Genomic DNA, 19,909 nt, shown 5'->3' with positions numbered 1-19,909 from the left:
CATTTTGGATTAATGGGAGGTCAAACCTAGGAAAAATGCATATTTTGGTTGTACATAAACCAGATTTTGGAGTCTGATAAAACCTCCAAATTAAACTGTTATCAAATAATATCGTTAATTTCTTGAAGAAGCCTTTCTATATTATTTATGGTATCAGTATCAATTTATTCTACTGTAGCATTTTGGATTAATGGGAGGTCGAATGTCTATTCGGTTTTGCATAAACCAGATTTTGGCATCCAATAAAACCAGCAAATCAAACTTTTATCTAGGACACCATTACATTTACACAGAAAACCTTCTATACTATGAATAATAGCAGTATCAAGCTATTCTGCTGTAGCATTTTGGAGTAATGGGAGGTAAAACTTTGGAAAATGCCCAACTGGTGGGGAAACCACAACCAGGAACACCAATCCAATCCCAAAAAAAGCAAAAATCCCCACTAACTAACCTGATGACCTCTAGAGAACTTCAATCCACTCACGGGGAAACCCACAGAACTCTAAAGATGAAGCATTGGGAGACACTGGCATCTAGTGGACAAAAGGAAAGAAAAAAGGTTCCATTAACTTCTACAAGTCCATATACCCTGCATAAAAGTAAGATAAATGATACTGGACAGATATAATCTGTCTCTAGCAGATATAAAACAGGAAATGAGAACAGTGCAAATTTTTCTTTTGCTAAAAACAGTAAAAATGTAGTACCGTGATGTGATCATTTAGGGTGGGTGATATGGCACAGAGTATAAAATTGTTAAAAAAAAAAAGTTAGCATAATTGTGTACAATAATGTACAACAAACCCCTAATTACTGAAATCATATCCATTTAATGCACAATAAGTAGTTTGTAGATGCAGTAATTTAACATGGTTATAGAATATGTGTTAAAAAAAATAAAATTGTGATTTGTTTGTGCCATATAAGCAACAAATTGGCTAATGTTTTCGTGGCTTAAGCATCACAGACTTAAAACAAGTTTACAAAATAATGTCTTTTAGCTGGTCGAAACAAAGTTATATTTTTATATTTGTAACCCTATAAAAAAGTTATTTCTGGTGGTAAAAAGAGCAGGATAGTCTATGACAGGGGTGTCCAAACTTTTTTTTGTTGGGGGCCAGAAGGAGAAATATATTTGAAGTCAGGGGCCACAGACTCTGTAATAAAAGAAATAATGAAATATACCACTTTAAATAATACATTTTCCTGATTATTTCATTTACACACCATTTTACTTGTGTAAACTAAGATTTTTCAAATTGATGTTTCATTTCATGATGTCTCTTAATATTAAACTCCTTAATTACGGCAACTTTTAGACTCTTTGACCCGTTTTTCTGCGCTAGAAATGCGCACTCTCTCCACTTTTAGACTCTTTGACCCGTTTTTCTGCGCTAGAAATGCGCACTCTCTCCACTTTTAGACTCTTTGGCCCGTTTTTCTGCGCTAGAAATGTGCACCCTCTCCGCTTTTAGACTCTTCTGCCCGTTTTTCTGCGCTAGAAATGCGCACTCTCTCCGCTTTTAGACTCTTTGGCCCGTTTCTGACACCTAGCCTTCAAACTTTGAATCTCACATTATAAAAACCTGCTTAACAGCGGGACAACTTTCATTCTATTTCTAAAATACCTCGCGGGCCGCTCCAAAAAAGGAAACGGGCCGTAGTTTGGACACCCCTGGTCTACGAAGATGTGTTTAATAGTTTGAGGAGTATCTTAATGTTTAAACCCAAAAGCATTTCTACATTCAGTAAAAATGAGTAGAAACAACGAGCAGCATGAATGCTTAAACACCTTTATTGTGCACAATCAAAAACCTGAACTTCACACATTTCAGTACACAATCTCAGCAGACCACAATGAGGTAGAATAAGAAGCAGCTGGGCTGAGAGAAGCTCAGCGTGGAGACGATGTGGAGAAATGACCATCCTGACTGAAGACCCTCAGACCCGTCCGCTGCCGACAGAAATAAAGTGCCGTCTGCATTTGGTCTACTAAAAAGGTACATTCAACGTGGAGTTAAGAGATTTTTACATTCAACAAGCGGCTGTTGGTACTCCGGGGTCACGCCCTGCGTAAGATAACCTGCTGAAGTCCAAAAATAGGTGATTAAAAACCGACCCCCTTTTCCAAAGTGCAAATTAAAAAGTGCAACAATAAAACTATGTGCAGTCTGCGGCCATTACCAATTCTGATTACAAACTCGCAAAAAGTTGATCGGAAAACTTTATGCAACCCAGTAAAAGCAATGCCTTAAGGGCAGACGCTAAAAAAAAGGAAAAAAAATTAATATGGGTAATAATCTGGGTTGAAATCGCAATTTTTAATAAGCAATATTTAGCAAAAACCTCTTGTTCTAATGAACATTCTGAACAAGGGAGAAAAATACTCTCCAGAAAAAAACGTGGGGAAACAAAAAAACGATGAAAATTAAAAAGCCAGTAGGTAGATTTCTGTTCAACTTTCCATGTCATGGACTTAAAACCGTTTTTATGTAAAAATTTGTAAAAAGAACGGCGTAAAATGTCTGGAGGATGAAAATGGCTTCATTATGTTATGAGCTGTGTGTTTATATTTATATATTAAAGTAAAAAACCCTGGCTAACTGCAATGGGAAAAGCAGCTAGAGAGGAAAACAATGTTTTAATGTTTTTTAAAGGCACTGTATGGCTTCGGTTAGTTAAACGATGGAACTTGCATGACTGCTCAAGGAGAGGAATAGAGAGGGAGGGAAAAAACTAAACCAAAAAAAAAAGCAAAAAGCAATTTTAAAGAGAAAAAATTAAGAAAAAATCCTTAAGAAAAAATTCTGGGAAAAAAAAAAATTAAGAAAAATGAAACGTAATTAGTCTAAACCATGGCCTTATTCTTCTTCACACCCCAAAAAAAAAGAAAAAAAAAAAATATGACGGGGGACTTTTATCGTTTTAAACACGTGGGCCCCTGCAAAACCCACAATCATTAAATATTATTTTCACTGTGTGCAAAGTGCCAAAGTGAACAAGCCAAAAATAATAATAAAAAAGAAGAGAAAAATCTCTTTAAGTGCGAAAGTGAACTTTCTACAGTGATTCCGCGAAACCCAGCGCTCCTCAGTGCCCGGCGGGAGTGCCGGCGCCGGAGCTCCGCCCCGGGGAGGCGTGGTGGTGGTGATGGGGGTCCAGGATGAAGCACGGTGCGTCGGTGCCGTGCGGGAGGAGGACTGCGGGTTTAGCTGGAGTCCCGGTTCTTCTGGTTGCGCATCAGTGGACGGTGGTTGCTGAGGATGTCCATGGAGTGCTGCCAGTGCCAGCAGGAGCGACAGTAGTACTTAAAGCAGGCCTGAAACAAAGAAAGATCTAGTGAAGCCAAGTGGCTTTAATCGTCAATTCATCTGAGTATAACTACACCTCTGAATGGCTAAAGAGCATGCTCTTAGCGTGGTTAGCGGGTAATGCTAATACTGCTTCAGTCTGGGTGCTGAAGAACTACCGTATTTTTCGGACTATAAGGCGCACTTAAAAACTTTTAATTTTCACAAAAATTGACAGTGCGTCTTATAATACGGTGCGCCTTTTGTATGGATTTTACCCGTCAGGTTGTAAGGAGCAGTAAACACACACTCGGTGCAGCGTTATAGAGAGTTTCAGTGCTATACAGAGTCCAGAGCCGTGCAGCTCCGAGGCTGAGCAGCAATAGCATTAGCTAGATGCTAACCGCTAAGCTAGCTAGCTTATTCACTGTTCAGAGATCAGTATTATCTAAATTATCTAAAGTAAACACACACTCCGTGCAGAGCCGTGCAGCTCCGTGGCTGGAGCAGCAATAGCATTAGCTAGATGCTAACCGCTTAGCTAGCTAGCTTTTTCACTGTTCAGAGATCAGTATTTTCTAAATTTAGCACTTTTAATACTGCTGGAGCAGTATTATTAGAGTTAGATGCTAATCGCTAAGCGTTCACCGTTCAGAGGTGAGTTATCGGCCTGTAAGTCTGTGCTGCTTTGCCTGGCTAGCATTAGCTAGATGCTAAGCGCTAACTCTCTCAGAGGTGAGTTTTATCAGCCTGTAATCTGCTTGTTTACCGTGTTAAAACAAGCTACGGGGGACGAATCGCTAGCTAATATCTCACTGTCTTACCAGAACACGCAGGATTACTCAGTGTAACGCTGTCGTTTAAGTTTGGGTTAACTTTACTAGTTTAGGGGACTAGCTAGCGTGCTAGCGGATAGCTATGCTAACGCTGGTGCAGCAAGCCTTAGTGGACATCTGGAAATCTAAGCTTACTGTAAATAAACTGAAGCACGTTACTCACCCAAATAAACAGTTTTCAGGAGAGGAATCTGTGTAGATTAATGTCCAGCACTCGTTTGACTTTGAAAGAGCTATATTTGTATACTGAGACGCTCCACCGGCAAGACACCCCCCCCCCCCCGCCCCCGCGTGGGGGAAGGGAAACATGGCGCCACCCCTGTTCACTTTGATATAGGGACCCTTTCTAGTGTCACTTAACGCGCCTTATAATGCGATGCGCCCTATGTATGGAAAAATACCAGAAAATAGGCGTTCTTTGATAGTGCGTCTTATAATACGGTGCGCCTTATAGTCCGAAAAATACGGTAAACTGAATCTCCTGTATAACTCTGTACTTCAGTGGAGTGGCTTTAATGCTCCTTAATACCTGACTGATAGAATTCATACATAATTCAATCTAGAGTGAATGCATCATTGTCTAGGTGGACAGTAACAAAGCAATATAATCCATTACACTGCTTAAAAAGGTTTGTGTATCTTTATAAAAGTACTTCCATCTTTTAGTGACTAATTTGGCAGCATATTTTCACTTCATTATTGGAAGAAAGTGCTAGTCATTGGTTTCAGTTAAAAATGACTAACGTTTCCTCCGCTCTTTGCTTACGCCCACTGGTTCTCTGGCCTGTACTAACAGGATTGCAACCTCTTTGTTTGAACAGCAGTTCTTTCCTGACTGCAGCAAAAATATCTAGAGTTTTACAATCTAGAATCAGGTTTCTGCTGTAAACACAGTTCCTCACCTGGTCTCTGCAAAAGAAGGGTCCGGGTTGGCGGCTGCACACCTGGCACATTGAGTCCTCCAGATAGGGGTCAATCTGAACCTAAAGTGAAAAAAACAAATTGGCTCAGCCTACAGCAGCCTACCTTCCATTGGACATGCCAAAATTCATGGAACTACAATAATAATAATAATAATAATAATAATAATAATAATAATAATAATAATAATAATAATAATAATAATAATAATAATAATAATAATTTCCTGTCCTATGAATTGGCATGCAAGTAGTTTGTATAACAATATTTTAAACTATATATTCTATTAGTGCAGAACTAAGGAATTAGAAATACGGAAGTCAATACATTAGAGCAGCATACCTTCTTTGTAAACTTGGGCGTCTTGATTTCAACAAACGCAGCACTGACTGCCTTCAGGTAACTGCGCTGGTTGTTGAAGGTTACACGACCAGACCCTGAGAGAAAGAAACATTTAAATTCTATATTAAATATCACACCAAAATACTCTGATTACTCTGATTAAGAGTATACTAGTAAATATCAATATAGAAAGTCATTGAAAAGTTAGTTAATTACAGTAATTCAAGTTGAAAATGTGAAACTTGTATTATATAAATGCATTAAACACAGTGATCCATTTTAAGTGATTTTTTCCTTTATTGTTGATTATGGTAAATACACAATGTGGACAGTGTGCCAAGTCCTGCTGGAAAATGAAATCTGCATCTCCATAAAAGTTGTCAGTAGCAGAAGGTAGAAAGTGCTGTAAGATTTTGTGGGAAAGCAAAACTGCACTGACTTTAGACTTAATAATAACACACAGTGGATCAACACCAGCAGATGACAGACATGACTCTCCAAACAAACCATCACTGATGAGTAATTTTTACATAATTTGTTTGGAAAGACACACAGTCCAAGCTGCTCGAGATCTGTGAAGTTTCCACAGTCAGTGATTTGATGTTTACTCCGGTTAAGAGTATACAAACCTGATTAAATGAGGTAAAATATAGCTGTGCATCACATGCTGATCTAAAACAAGTACTGAGTTCAGATTATTGTAAAGGAACTGAACGTACCTATGGGGTACTTGTGCTTGTCCGTGTCGATCCCGGCGTACATGACCCCCCCAAACAGATCGTTCATGATGCTGGCCAGAGCCTCGGCGTTCAGCATGCCATGCAGCGCTCCCACGAACACCGTATTACTGGGGTCCAGCCGCTGGGAGGGGCAGCGAACGTAGTTACTGTCTGAGATCACCCACGGGATCACCTGGACCTATAGGAGACAATTTAGAGGAAGTTTTACTCAACTTTGCAATTTTCTAATTCCATCCATTGCTTTAAACTCAATAACAAGCCCCAGCCTGTCCCATATACAGGTATAGGCAATTCAAACCCCTTTTTTCTGCAGTAAGAAGTCAGAATTTTCATTCTGACAACTTTGGGAGCTTTGGAGACTCCCAAACTGTATGCACCACTTCTGACACCAATTTTCACAGCTAAACATTAGTTTACACATGTTTTATAATGATTAAGAGAAACTAGAAAGCCAACGTTCAGGTATTTAGTTGGGTATGAAGTTCATTTTACAGTGAACTGCATAAAAATGAAAAGATCAACTTATGTTTGCTAGTAGCCATAAAACTTAAACTAGTCTAGACCAGTGTTTACTGATGCTGACTGACCCTAGAATGGTTAGAATATTTAGACTGGAATATTTTTCTGATTTGTACTGTAGACATTATATGTGATCAACTCACACACTGAAACAGCAGTGTCCCTTTAGGACAGTAAACATTTACTCCTGGCCTGCAAGGGGAGCTTTATAAAATGAATCGTCATATCATTCAGGGTTCTTGCACCATTTAAAAAAAAAAGAAAAGTTACAAAAATAAATAAATAAATAAAAAAAATTACAAAACGTATTGCTTAAGACCTTAATAAATATAATTTAAGGCCCAAAAGTGTAGTCAAGTATAATATTAATTGAATTGAAAATTAAAACTCAACATTTCCCCCAGTTGTAATCAATTTTCTTTCAATTTTGTTCTATTGTGATGCACATGTTAGCATGCTCGCTAGTTCACCGCTAACGTTGTTATGTTAGCTAGCTTGCCTCTTATGCTAGCTTGCTGCTGACATCTAAAAAACAGCAAATTTACATTAAATTTAAGACATTGTAAGGCTTTAAGGACCTGTGAGAGCCCTGTTATTAAACTGAAGTTAGTGTAAAATTTCAAAGTTCTTTTAAACTATGTCCAGCTAATTTTGTTTTTCATTAATTGACTAATGAAACTCTATTAAACTTAATTTTTCAGGCCACTTTAAAATTTAACTTTACATTAAACCACACCATGCTTTAAAACCCACACTTACATCCTTGCAGCGCATCCTCCTGCTGGACATCTTGAAGTAATATTCGCTGTAGCCCTCAGGATGGAGCAGATCCTGAGTGCAGGCCTGCAGCAGCCCACGCACCGACCTCTCAGACTCAAACACCAGATATACATAACCTAACGAAGAGACGAGCGTCAGGACTGGATTCAAGACAAACCATAAAAAAAAAAAGCTTTATAGACATAATAGCTATGCATTGACTGACGGTTCATGCTTTACTATCAATAAACGGCATTTACAAACTAGGGGTGCACAGACTTAGAGTATTTACAGGAAACATGGAAGAGGGCCATCATGGAGAGATGAAAAACGGCAGGTTTAAGTTCATTTTTAGTCACTTTAGCTCTGTTAAAACACTGAAAGATACAAGCTGTACAGGACTAGGATAGTAACATCAGCTGAACTTAGCTTCCACAACCTCCCTTTAGCCCTGCTGAGGAAACTAATTTTGACGCATTTTTGAAATAAAATACCGTATTTTTCGCACTATAAGTAGGCCTTAATCCTTCAATTTTCCCAAAATTTGACAGTATACCTTATAATCCGGTGAATAAAAAATTTACCAGTCAGGTATTAAGGAGCAGTAAAGCCACTCCACTGAAGTACAGAGTTATACAGGAGTTTCAGTTTAGCTCTCCAGCACCGAGACTGGAGCAGTATTAGCATTAGCTGCTAACCGCACTAAGCGCTAACTCTATCACCCATTCAGAGGTGAGTACATCAGACTGTAGTCTGAGTTTTTACCACGTTAAAACAAGCTACGTAGGACGAACCACTAGCTTATACGGTCCTGGCTTACCAAAAACACTCAGGGTTCTTAGTGTAGTACTGTTAGGCAGCTAGCACTAGTGCTTAGCTACTAAAGCTACATGCTGCTGCACCCAGCCTTAGTAGAAATCTGGAAACCTAAGCTTACTGTAAATCTGGGTAGATTATTTTCTTCTAAAGAATTAGCTTTGTTTACTTAGATTAGCTTCAGGAGAGACCTGCTAACTTAAAAGAAAAAACATGGCAACGCCTCTGTTCCTTACTAGTGTTAAGTACTAATGTATATATTATGCTCCTTAAAGTGTAACAAATATGGGACAATTAAGGCAATTTTTACTGAATTGTGAAGTTAATTTAATGAATTGAATGTAAACCAGCATTTTATTTGATTTCAGTGCATCCCTACAATAAACAATCATATATAAACAGACATAATAATAAATAAATAAATAAATAAATAAAATAACCAACCCCTTTAAGACTTCACTAAAGCCCAGTGTGTATATCCCACTACTCAATTTTATATTGAATGTGCTCCATTACAGTTATTTAACACTATAAATCAGTGCCTCTCACCCAAACCCTGGTGCCGACCACCTTAAAAGTGCAGGAATAATCTGAGAAGGCCTACCCGCTGCATTACCTTTGGGCATATTACCTTTAGGAGGGCAACGAGGATGCTTGCCATCCTTACCAGGCCACTCCACACTCAGCGGGCCGTAACAGTTAAACGTGTTGATCAGGCCAGCTGTGGAGAAATATATACATGTATATGAATTTAATAGCAATTAAACAGCAAAAAGAATAAATTAAAACATTTATAGGCAACTACCCTCAGTAATGTCCCAGGGAACGCCGCCGAGGAACACTTTGCAGGAATAAACTGGATTCTTGTAGTTTCTGGAGGGCAGCTGACCGCTCCATGTGAACGTAGCTTCATTTATAGCTTATTTGGGGTAAAAAAAAAACAATAAAAAAAAAAAAAAAAAAACACAAAAGCAAAAGCAAAACATTAATATATATATTTTTTAATATAATATATATAATTTTGTGTGTGACTTAACATGGACCACAAAATAACAAGGGAAACAGACATGCCAACTTATACAGGTACAGGCATTTAGAACTCAATTGAGCCATCCCTTGTGGTAAGCAAACAATTTACATACTGCTGTCTCATGACTTCTAGCATGTCAATATGTAAATCACAACACAAAGAACCTAGATCTACTAGAAGAGGCTGTACAGGGACGCACAATAGACTTGCACAACTTATTTCAGAGGACATCAAGTAAAGCTTCCTCACCGCTTAATGAGAGATCAAAAAATACAAATAAATATAAATCTAATTCAAAATGATGCACAAGTTAAAAAAAATTGTAAAGTAACAATGAAATACCAAGAGTGGGCAGATCTGTCCTTTAGAAGAACCAAAACACAGCATGATACATACTTGTTTAACACTTTGTTCAGTAAACGTAAATTCTGCACGTGTTTCTGTATAGCTTGAAATAGTCAATATTAAACTTACAAATTATATTTAGTATATGCATCCCTAGTTTAAAAAAAATAATTCCATGTTTCCTAAAATCCTATGGATTCCAGTCACCTAAAAAAAAAAAAAAAAAAAAAAAATTATATATATATAAACAAATAAATAAAAATTATATATATATATATATATATATATACACACACATATATACATATACATACATACACACACTGAAAGAGGGTCTCTCAAAATACAAAGAGGGTCTCAAATAAGTGACTTAAAAATATAAAGCTAGTATCTCGAAGTACTGAGTGTATCTCGAAATATTGACTCGAAATACTGAGAGAGTATCTCGAAATACTGAGAGAGTATCTCGAAATACTGAGAGAGTATCTCAAAATAATGACTTGTGGAAATGGGCTTCCATAAAAACCCAAAGTAGCAGTGAGCCACCACTACAAAAAAAAAATAGTTATATAGCCTTCATGTATTTAATTTATTTTCTACATTGTAGAAATGTAATATTAAAGAAAGACATTAAATGAGAAGATGTCCAAACGTGTGACTGGCACTGTAAATATTAGAAACAGTTCCATTTCTATTGTGTTTTGTTAGCAAGTCTGCTGTGATATTAAAGGCTAAGTATTAAAGATTTATTAATATAAATAAGCTATATATTTAATATAATTGTGTGTGGGTACGTACATGCAGCCTGCCTGTGCAGGCGAGCCTCCCTCTCGATGCTGAACGGGCCCTCAGGGGTCTCCAGCAGGTCCCAGTTGGGCCAGACGGAGGCGCCGGGCCAGCGGCGGGACAGGCTGCTGCCCGGGGTGGCGCTGGGCGGCGGGGTCATGGAGGAGCTGTCCAGCTCCATACGGGAGCTCAGACTGAGCTTCAGAGGATCTTTTGGCACATTGGACATGAGGAAGGGCACTGAGGAGGAGATCCTCAGAGAAGACTAAAACAGAAAAAGACAGATTAAAACTGTATTTTTGGAAAAATTAAAGCTTTTTAAGTGTAAAAAATAGTCAGAGCTTCTTATAATTTAGTGCTCCTTATGTATGAATTCTATCAGTCAGGTATTAAGTTGCAGTAAAGACACTCCACTGAAGTACAGTGTTATACAAGAGTTTGTCAAGTTTCTCCAGCACCGAGACTGGAGCAGCATTAGCATTAGCCACTAGGTGAGTATTATAGGCCAGTAGCCTGCTCCTAACCCCGGCTACCCCCTGCTAATGCTACTGCTCCAGCCTTAGTGCTGGAGAAATTTGGTAATCTAAAGCTTACCGTAAATAAACAGAAGTGCTTTTGTCACCCAAATAAACAAACAGTTTTAAGGAGAGACATTTGTAGATTAATAGCCAGTGCTTGTTGGATATACGTGGGCACGATTCAAAAGTATAAATTAGCTTTTAGTGTTAGCATGTGCTAACTGGCAAAACATGAACACAAAGCTAGTTATTGCTTAACTGTGAAGTAAGCATTCAAAATATTTATTATGTTCTGGGCTTCCATCTTTATCTACTGACTTGCCACAGACAGTGGGTACAGATCCCTCCCTCAGAAGAAGTCTGCTGGCTAATACAGCTGTGTATTGTCTGTGGTTCTCAACCAGCAGACCGAAATGGTATACGTTTCTTCAACTGATCTAGTGGGAGGGGCTCTGGTGGTGGTTGACAAGGGTGGTTCTAAGCAGGTTTACTTATTGGGACATCAAAAAAGGGAGAATCATGTAAACATATGATTCCTAATCATAGTGAATTCACAGAAAAAACAAAACGAAGGGACGGATGATTTTTTTAGGTGTTTGGAGTGTTTATAGGTGACTTTTGCATTACAATAGGACCCCTTATAAGGCTATTTAACCTTAATGGCTCAAAAAAAAAAAAAAAAAAATCATAAATCAATATTTGCAATAAAACAATCCTTTGACTGAACTCACCAGCAGGTCAGAAAGGTGATCAGAACCAGAACTGAAGACGCTGGTCTCGGAGTCCACAGGGCTGCTGGAGTGGGAGCCCAGTAAGGAGCGGGAGTTGAGGCGAGCCAGGGCTGGAAACTTCTCCAGGAAATCTGAAGGTCCAGTGCTGGACTCGTGGGAGCTGAAGCCCTGAGGTTTGTTTAGGAGCTGACCCAGAGGACTTCCCAGCATGCCCAGCACTGGAGAAACACAAAGTGAGGTTTAATTCATTTAAAGAAAACAAAGAAAGAAATTAAACCTTAATTAAATGGTTTAGCTTCGTTTTTCAAGCAATTTCTAAATGACTGACAACTAAAGAATTAAGTGGTTTAGTATACAGTGTTTGAGGGGTGGGTGATTCACCTAAAATAATTACAATATTTAAGGGTATTTTTTGCAATAAGAAAACTGATTTTAAAAAAAAATCCAAGAATATACAGCAACACATTTCGAACGGTATTCAATATAAAATTTAAGGGTTTCATACACTTAGTAGCAGACAGGAGATTTTTTTTCTCTTTTTAAATGGATTACATGTAAACTTACTAATAAAAATACTAAATTTTGTATAAAATTGTGTAGCAAAAATAACTCAGCTTAATTAATAAAGCATAAAATAATGAATGAAATTAGTAATTAAGAAAATAGTTTACTAATGTGGGATAAAGAACAAAAGTTATAACTATTTAAATTTCAATTTTATTTACACAACTACAAACAGAGATCAGTGCACCATATAAACTCCAACCAATTAAAGTACATAGTACTCATGCTGCTTATACTGTCCTACAACACAACCATTTTTATAGCTTTCCCTTAATTTAACTAAAGCTACAATTATGGAAAATTATGAAAGACGCTCACACAAGTCAGGGGTTATTTTTAGGAGATTTTGAGCTACTCAAACATGTCTTAACTCTAAGACCCGAATTATCTCCAGTGATGGAATAAAGTGTAAGAATGCTGTTTTCTGTCTGTAATGCACAGAAACTAAAATCAAAAAACAAATAAATTTCACAAACTGAAACTTAATCTTTTTTTTATTTCCATTGGAAAGGCTGTGTGTAATATTTTAGATTTCATATTGACCCTTTTTTATTACATAATCAATCACTAAAAAGAGAAAAAACATGTCAAAATTAGCTGTTACTTGGCTGGTAATGGCTTCAGTACTACTGTTTTTCCAGTGTTTCTGCAGTGGGCAGGGCCAAGTTACTGTTTTTTTTTTTGTTTGTTTATAAACTTGTCCAACAGACAACAGCTCTCAAAATAGCGCAAAAAGTGTTATGTGCAACACATTTAAAAATTACATGATGTCCATAGTAATGGATGCAGGGTCTGATCGCTGTACAGGACTAGCATAGTAACGTAGAATAAGCTAACTTAGCCTTAGCATTTGTTTAAATATTTTCTGTATAAATTTCAATCACAAGACAAAGCTTAATCAATATAGTCAGCCTATATTAAGTCATAAAAATGAGCAATTAGTATTATATAAAAAAATGTATTATAGAAGAGTGTAATCACTCACTGGAGGCGTTGGAGTTCTGGGCCGACTGCTCTGAGTCCTGGCTGCTCCAGGGTCGCTCCCAACCGGACAGGTTGAGGGACTGCAGGCCCAGGCCCAGCTCGTTGACGTCGGGCAGCCCCCGGGACGAGTCCTGGCTGGTGCTGGGGAAGAGCATCCTGCTCCGGACCGCAGACAGGTCCGAATCCGGACGGTCTGTAAACAGAAACAGAACCAAAACATTTATACTCAATAAAAATACCCCACACAGCCTGTAAAATAGCTGATCCACACTGATTCCCTACAGGAATCACAGTCACACACTGAATCTGCAAGCCGGCAGAAGCTGGCAGAAGCAAGCAGAGGCCAGCGAGAGCTGCCGCTGCACCAGACACAGCCACAGACACAGACAGCGCGGTCTCCTGCCGCTCCACAGAGTCGACCCACCCTGCATGTGACCCAGGCGCCGATGCCCTCGCACCCCCCTGCTAATGACATCAGCCCCCAGCCCCGGCTTCACCACCACACCACTGAATTCCTGTCAGACCGTCACACAGGCAGGAGGGCCTGAGGCAGAGGCAGCAGCAGTGGCAGCAGCAGTGGCAGCAGCAGCACTGAGGCTGCCAGGGGCTGGAGGACCGGCGGGGAGAGAGCTGTGGAGCTTCAGGAGGCTGGAGGAGAAGAGGATGGATGAGCTGCACCGCTTCTCCAGGCTGGACACCATCCAGCTGCTCAGCCCAGGCCTGACTCTGCAGCCTCCAGCCAACCATCAGCGGCAGCAGCAGTGGCAGCAGCAGCGGCGGCAGCAGCATGACTCTGCATCATGACCAGCGCAGCAGGAAAGCAGGAGAGGGCTGTGCAGACAGCATTCAATACTAAAAAAAAAAAGTCACTCAAACCATGAACATATGGAATCATGTATTTATTAAAAATAAGTAAATAAATAAATAAAAAAATAATGAAACTGGAACTCATCGGGACCACCCCAGAAAAGGAAGAGCATCAAAGTTACCAGTAGCAGTGGGCAAAATGGCCATAAAATAAATCACAATATTTTAATTTTCATGATAATGATATTCTTGGCGATATGACAAAACACTGAATTTAAAAAATAATAAAATATATACTACCGCAACAAAATGTTAATTATTAGTTTTAATTTTATTGCATACAATATGATACAACCCTTACAGAGGTTATAAAAATAAAATAAATAAAAAAAAATATATGAATTTGATCAGATTTGTAACAGAAGTCAATGATCCAAAATCTCATGATACTCCAAATATCTCCATATATCCAGGATTAAAGTAAAATAAATGATACTGGACAGATATAATCTGTCTCTAGTAGATATAAAATGGGAAACTAGAACAGTGTGAATTTTTCTTTTGATAAAAACAGTAAAAAAAAAAAAAAGTAGAACCCTGATGTAATTGATGTTGGCTGGGTGAGGTGGCACCATATTTCAGGTTATAATATATGATGTCACACCACTACTTATCAGCCCCAGTTTTATTATAGTATTTTAGGAGTATTTTGGTTTGTTTAAAACTTTTCTTAATTTACTTAATTTACTATATAGGAAAAAAAGTATATATATTATAAATAAAAACATTGAAAGAGAGATATGTCCAGATCACCATCAGGATGGTTATAAACAGTTCTACCATTCATGACAATACATAATTACAATATTAAATAAAAGCATCCCACAATATTACAGTTACTGATTTACTACCACTACTATTTAACTGAACTCCATATACTAAATAAAAAGCAAATTCTCCCGTAAAATGAATCAATTAGTTTTAAATACATAAAGAATTAGCAGCAGCTTAACTCCCAGGATCTCACCAGTATTGCTGAGACATCTGTAAAAGGGCTGGAAAGTACTGGAAGGGTTAAAAATCAATACATAAAACAAAGAAAATCCCCCAGATTTCACCAGAGGTTACTGTAAGTCAATGAAACATCATGACATCATGCACTTTAAACTATTCAACAGTGAGGTTTTACTTTACGATTTGTTAAATGTAAGAAAAGCGTAAAAAAAATAAAATAAATCAGAAAATAATTGGTAAAATGACTAAGGATTTTTTTATACATCATACATAAATAAATATAAATGGTCTGCAAAATAGGCTGAAACTTAAAAATGAAGTTCAGGAAAATAGAACTGAAGTCAAGGCTGGTCAAACTTTTTATCTAGTTAGTTTTGATCAGTTTGAAAAAGCAGAAACCATCAAAAATAAACCATTCACACACTGTACACACTCACTAATTTTCTATTTTCCACTGAAATTCAGTTTCAGACAGGCAGAAATGAATGAAAATAATCTTTACACAATACTAAAATAGGTCAATTCCTAAATAAGTACACAAAAATAAAAAAGCAGTCATTTTATATTTGGTTTAAAACCATTTGTTATTTTAGCATTAATTAGCAATTAGCACCAAACCTGATAAATGTTACTCTGCCCTGCAGTTGGTTATCTAACACAAGCTAACTAGTGTTTAATGTCTGCAGAGCAGTTAAACCCTTTAAACTGTAGGAAAAAAAACTGTACACAGTTCAACTCATTTAACACAGTATAATCTGGATTAAAAGTAAATTAATATTTATCTATAATTTGGTTTGGGCCATGCTACTTAAAACTGAAAATCAGGCCAATTTCTTCACCACATTAAATAGAAAATATTTTAAATACAGCCTCAAAGGGTCAGAAAATATAACTTAACCTAATGGTTACACTGAATGACCAAGATGCACAAAGCTATACTAAAATTAAATAAGAAAATTTATTTAGTTTTATTTTTGTGTTTTTTTTTTGCTTTTAGCTGATGCACTTCAGAGGCAGGCATGTTACTTTAAACTTTTAAAAGTATAACATTAAAAAAAGGAAACTGATTTTGTTAAACATAATACTTAAAAAAAAAAATAAATACTTAAGAACTCAAAATTATTCACACCCAATGGGACCCCACACACACACACACACACACTTTAGACTTACCTTATGAGCTGAGACTCAGTCCAAACTACAGGTGATTAATTCCAATTTTACACTAAAATCAAACCCAAGCTGATCTGATAAAGGAGCTAGCCCACACTTACACACATTCACTCTACACACACTCCTCTACAGACAGATAATGACTCAACACACACGGCTCATTGCTATGGGTTACATCACTCCAGGCACTGACCGAAGAGTTGGGGAAAGTTACCGATCAGCGAGTCCCTCTTGGTCTTGGTGCTGGGAGTGGTGCAGACTCCGGTCAGGTCCAGAGAGTTCCCCAGCATGGTGTTCATTCTGCGGAAGATATCTGCGTTGCTGCAGGTAGACAGGGCAGGTGTGTCCGAGTCCCAGCGGTTCAGGGATCGAGGATTATCTCTCTGGAGGAACACAGGAGAAGTGATCGTCTTAATAGAACAGTTTGTAAAATTGTGAAAAAGAAAAATGCATGCAATATGCGCCTAAAATAATAATCACGATACTTCATGGTATTTTTATGATAAAGATACTCTTGGCGAAATGAGAAAAAAAAATTAAATTAAAAATGTTATTACTCCATATGATATGATAAGATTTGTAACAGAAGTCATGATACTTATAATCATAATGCACTCCAAATATCTCCACATATCCAGGATTAAAGGTTTAAAATAAATGATACTACACCAGGGGTGGGCAATATGACCCTAAGATAATACCACGATATTTTATGGTATTTTCGCGATAATACTCTTGGCGATATGACAAAATACTGAACTAAAAAAACGATTTCAAGAGTACACTACTGCAACAAAATGAATATTAAATTCTATTATTGCATACGATATAATACGGCACACCCCTAACAGATTAAAAATACAAGAATTTTATCAGATTTGTAACAGAAGCCAATGATTTAGAATGTCATGATACTAATAAGAATGAACTCGAAATATCTCCATGTATCCAGGATTAAAGTAAAATAAATGATACTGTACAGATATAATCTGTCTCTAGTAGATATAGAAGGAGAAATGAGAACAGTGAATTTTTCTTTTGAGATTATTTCAAAAGGTATAATATCGAACACGATATTGAAAAATGTTGGCGATATTTTCACGTACGATACAATATGGCACACCCCTATACTAGACAGATATAATCTGTATAATACAGAAATTCTCAGCATGAGATGCAGAAATTAAATAGAAACTAGAAAACTGGAGCAAGAAAAAAAAAAGGTTAATGTAACATGAGTACATTTTTTGTAATTAATAAAAAAATAAAAAAAAAGGGAAACTAAGCAAAAAAAACTTAAGAGTAACATTTCCCCCTCTCAACAAATACACTTCAATTTGTTTTTTTTATGTTACACATTATATTTTTATACAATATACAATTACTTTATATTTTTTATACAATATAGATCAAGCTTTTCCTGTTTTCTAATTTTCCTGGAGAATAATCAAAATTGTTAAAAAGCAGAAAATTAGGCAGACATTAATATGAAATAATTTAGTTTTACATCTAATCTATATTACTACATTTGCCAAAAAGAGTCAGAAATAGAACTGAACTACAGAGGTAAAAGTAAAGTAAATGCAGAAAAATAAAAGGCTTCAACATTAAAAAAAAATAATAATAAAACTGAAACTTTACTTTCTACTCAGTATTCCTAATAGAAATCTGCAAATGATCGCATTACTCATTTTTCATTCAATTTACATGTGAAAAGAAAATAAACCTAGAAAAATGAATGAAAAAACATTTTTTCCAAGTTTCATACCCAATTAACATTTTCAATGTAGCTTTTTTCATTTTCTATTTTATTTTTTCAGCACCTATTAGCAATTTATCAAACTTAGTAAATGATACTCCACCCTGCTATTGGTCAAACAGCCCATCTAACACTAAGCTAACTTGGAGATTAATGTTTGTAGAGCAGCTAAACCCTTAAACAGTGAGAAAAAGCACATCATGTTTAGAGTTTAACTAATTTAACACAGTATAATCTGGAGTTTTATGATTAAAGCGATTAAAATATTTTTTTTATACTGATGGATTTCAGTCTATAATTAGGTTTAGGCATCTTAGGCCACGCTAGTTCACAATGCTGGCCCTAACTCAGTGCTGTTAGCACAGCTTTACTGCTTTTCTAGCATTTTCGGAGCTAAAACAACACATTTAAACCAAAAAAACCAGCAAACACTGCCTTAAAAATGGCGTCTCCCTCAAACAACCCGTTCTCTACACGTTTTTCAACGTTTTACAAGCTAAAAGACTGAACGTTAAACGTGTAAAAATGCATAAACCTGCTAAAACCACACTAGAATCTAACTTTTACCGTTTTTAACTCACCAGAGAAAACGCCATGGTAGAGTAATGAAAGAGAATGAGCTAAAACACCCTGAGGAGCTGAGCACGCGCACCGCTGTTTAATAACTCTGACAGGAAATTAACGCTTATTAAATTCATCTGTTCAGCGCCTCAGCCAACTGACCAATCACAGCAGCCCGTCAATTAACCCCTCAGCAACAGCACACCTGAGCGCCAGAGGCTGGGTTAACCCGTTAATAAGCTTACCTGCTCTCATATAGCGTTAACTTATCATTTTTTATTATTTTTTTTATTTAAAGAAAATAAAAATTATTTTTAATCAGTTTTTTTATTAATTCTTTTGGTATAATAGTAAGAAAAAAAATATTTTCTTTAGTTTTTCCAAATTTCTAGTTTTTTTTTTTATTCCTGCACCAATTTCTGTACCCAATTCTTTTTTCATTTTTTTTTTTTTTTTGCATATTCTAAGATAAGGTTGGATTATACCATCTGATTGTTTAACAAAATATCAGTTAAATTTTCTGACTGTTTAAGGCTAAATTCTAAAATATGAAATTGGATGTAAAACTTCATTATTTATTTTTTCCATTTAGTATAATATGTATATATATATTTTTTTTTTTTCCAATTTTTTATTTCTGCACCTCAAAGTAAGTTTTATAAAAAGAAAGAAAATATGATCTCAATTTATGTTTTGTAATATAAGTAAGCTGTAATCTGATTTTTGCAAAATGCAGACTTCAATAAAAGATTAGGGTTTAATATTCTCTATTTTCGTATTTAGCCTCAAACAGTCAGAAAACTGAACTTATAAACACACTAAACAAATGTAAAGGTTTTATGCCTACATTTTCTGTTCTTGCATTTACCATCAAATAGTCCGAAAATTAAACTGATAAACGTTACAGTGACTATTAAAAAAATGACTACAATGACTACAAATAAAATAAATAAATAAATAAATAAATAAGCACTTTTGCATGTTGTTTTAAAAAACAAGAATAAAACCCTATTTATTTTATTTTTTCCTGAAATTCTAATTGTGATGGGCAGAAACCTACCAATTGGAAAAAAATAATGAAAACTCATTTTTTATTTACTAAACTGAATGAACATATAAATAAATAATAATGAGGTCTCATGTGAGTACGAAAACGTAAAAACTTACAGAATAAAAACAAATGGTTAATATTACATGTTTTAGTAATTTAACTATAATAGGCACTATAAATATGCTACAAACAACAAATCAGAATAAATTCTGTTATTTGTTAAATACAATTTTTTATGTTTTAGATTAAAAATTTGTAAAATACGTAAAGAGTTATGAACCTTACAAATTTAATTTAATATAAATGTACTCTTGTGAAACACTAGGGGGCGCTCTCTCTCTATTTCTCTAGATCAGGTAA

At 36.3% G+C, this 19,909-nt stretch overlaps 1 protein-coding gene across 4 annotated transcripts; it reads right to left on the bottom strand.

Annotated features, from left to right (window-relative positions):
- Positions 1 to 1,782: 1,782 nt before the first annotated feature.
- Positions 1,783 to 18,645, bottom strand: cpeb1b (cytoplasmic polyadenylation element binding protein 1b). 4 transcript variants are annotated; one of them, XM_022685865.2, is made up of 12 exons: positions 18,519 to 18,645; positions 16,372 to 16,561; positions 13,186 to 13,377; positions 11,637 to 11,854; positions 10,400 to 10,652; positions 9,032 to 9,145; positions 8,843 to 8,947; positions 7,411 to 7,547; positions 6,112 to 6,310; positions 5,393 to 5,487; positions 5,032 to 5,112; positions 1,783 to 3,322 (listed from the first exon to the last, which is right to left on the bottom strand). In XM_022685865.2, exons 1-12 carry the CDS (start codon positions 18,531 to 18,533, stop codon positions 3,212 to 3,214), a joined length of 1,710 nt encoding a protein of 569 aa, XP_022541586.2. In that variant the 5' UTR covers positions 18,534 to 18,645; the 3' UTR covers positions 1,783 to 3,211. The 4 variants fall into 4 exon arrangements, with proteins under 4 accessions (XP_022541586.2, XP_015458649.2, XP_007239638.2 ...); XM_015603163.3 differs by having other exon boundaries at positions 8,858 to 8,947; XM_007239576.4 differs by having other exon boundaries at positions 16,393 to 16,561.
- Between the last annotated feature and the right edge of the window lie 1,264 nt (positions 18,646 to 19,909).

Source organism: Astyanax mexicanus, chromosome 23 (assembly GCF_023375975.1).
Source record: "Astyanax mexicanus isolate ESR-SI-001 chromosome 23, AstMex3_surface, whole genome shotgun sequence".
NCBI classification, from domain to species: Eukaryota; Metazoa; Chordata; class Actinopteri; order Characiformes; family Acestrorhamphidae; genus Astyanax; species Astyanax mexicanus.
Note: the sequence above shows the minus strand (reverse complement) of the source record. Positions and strands in the feature narration are given on the sequence as shown.

Bases quoted from the DNA above. Each gene is read 5' to 3' on its own strand.
- cpeb1b (XM_022685865.2), bottom strand. The intron at 13,378-16,371 runs GTCAGTGCCTGG...TTCTGTTTACAG, and splicing joins TAACTTTCCCCAACTCTTCG to ACCGTCCGGATTCGGACCTG. The intron at 7,548-8,842 runs GTAATGCAGCGG...TCTCTTCGTTAG, and splicing joins TAAAGGTAATATGCCCAAAG to GTTATGTATATCTGGTGTTT.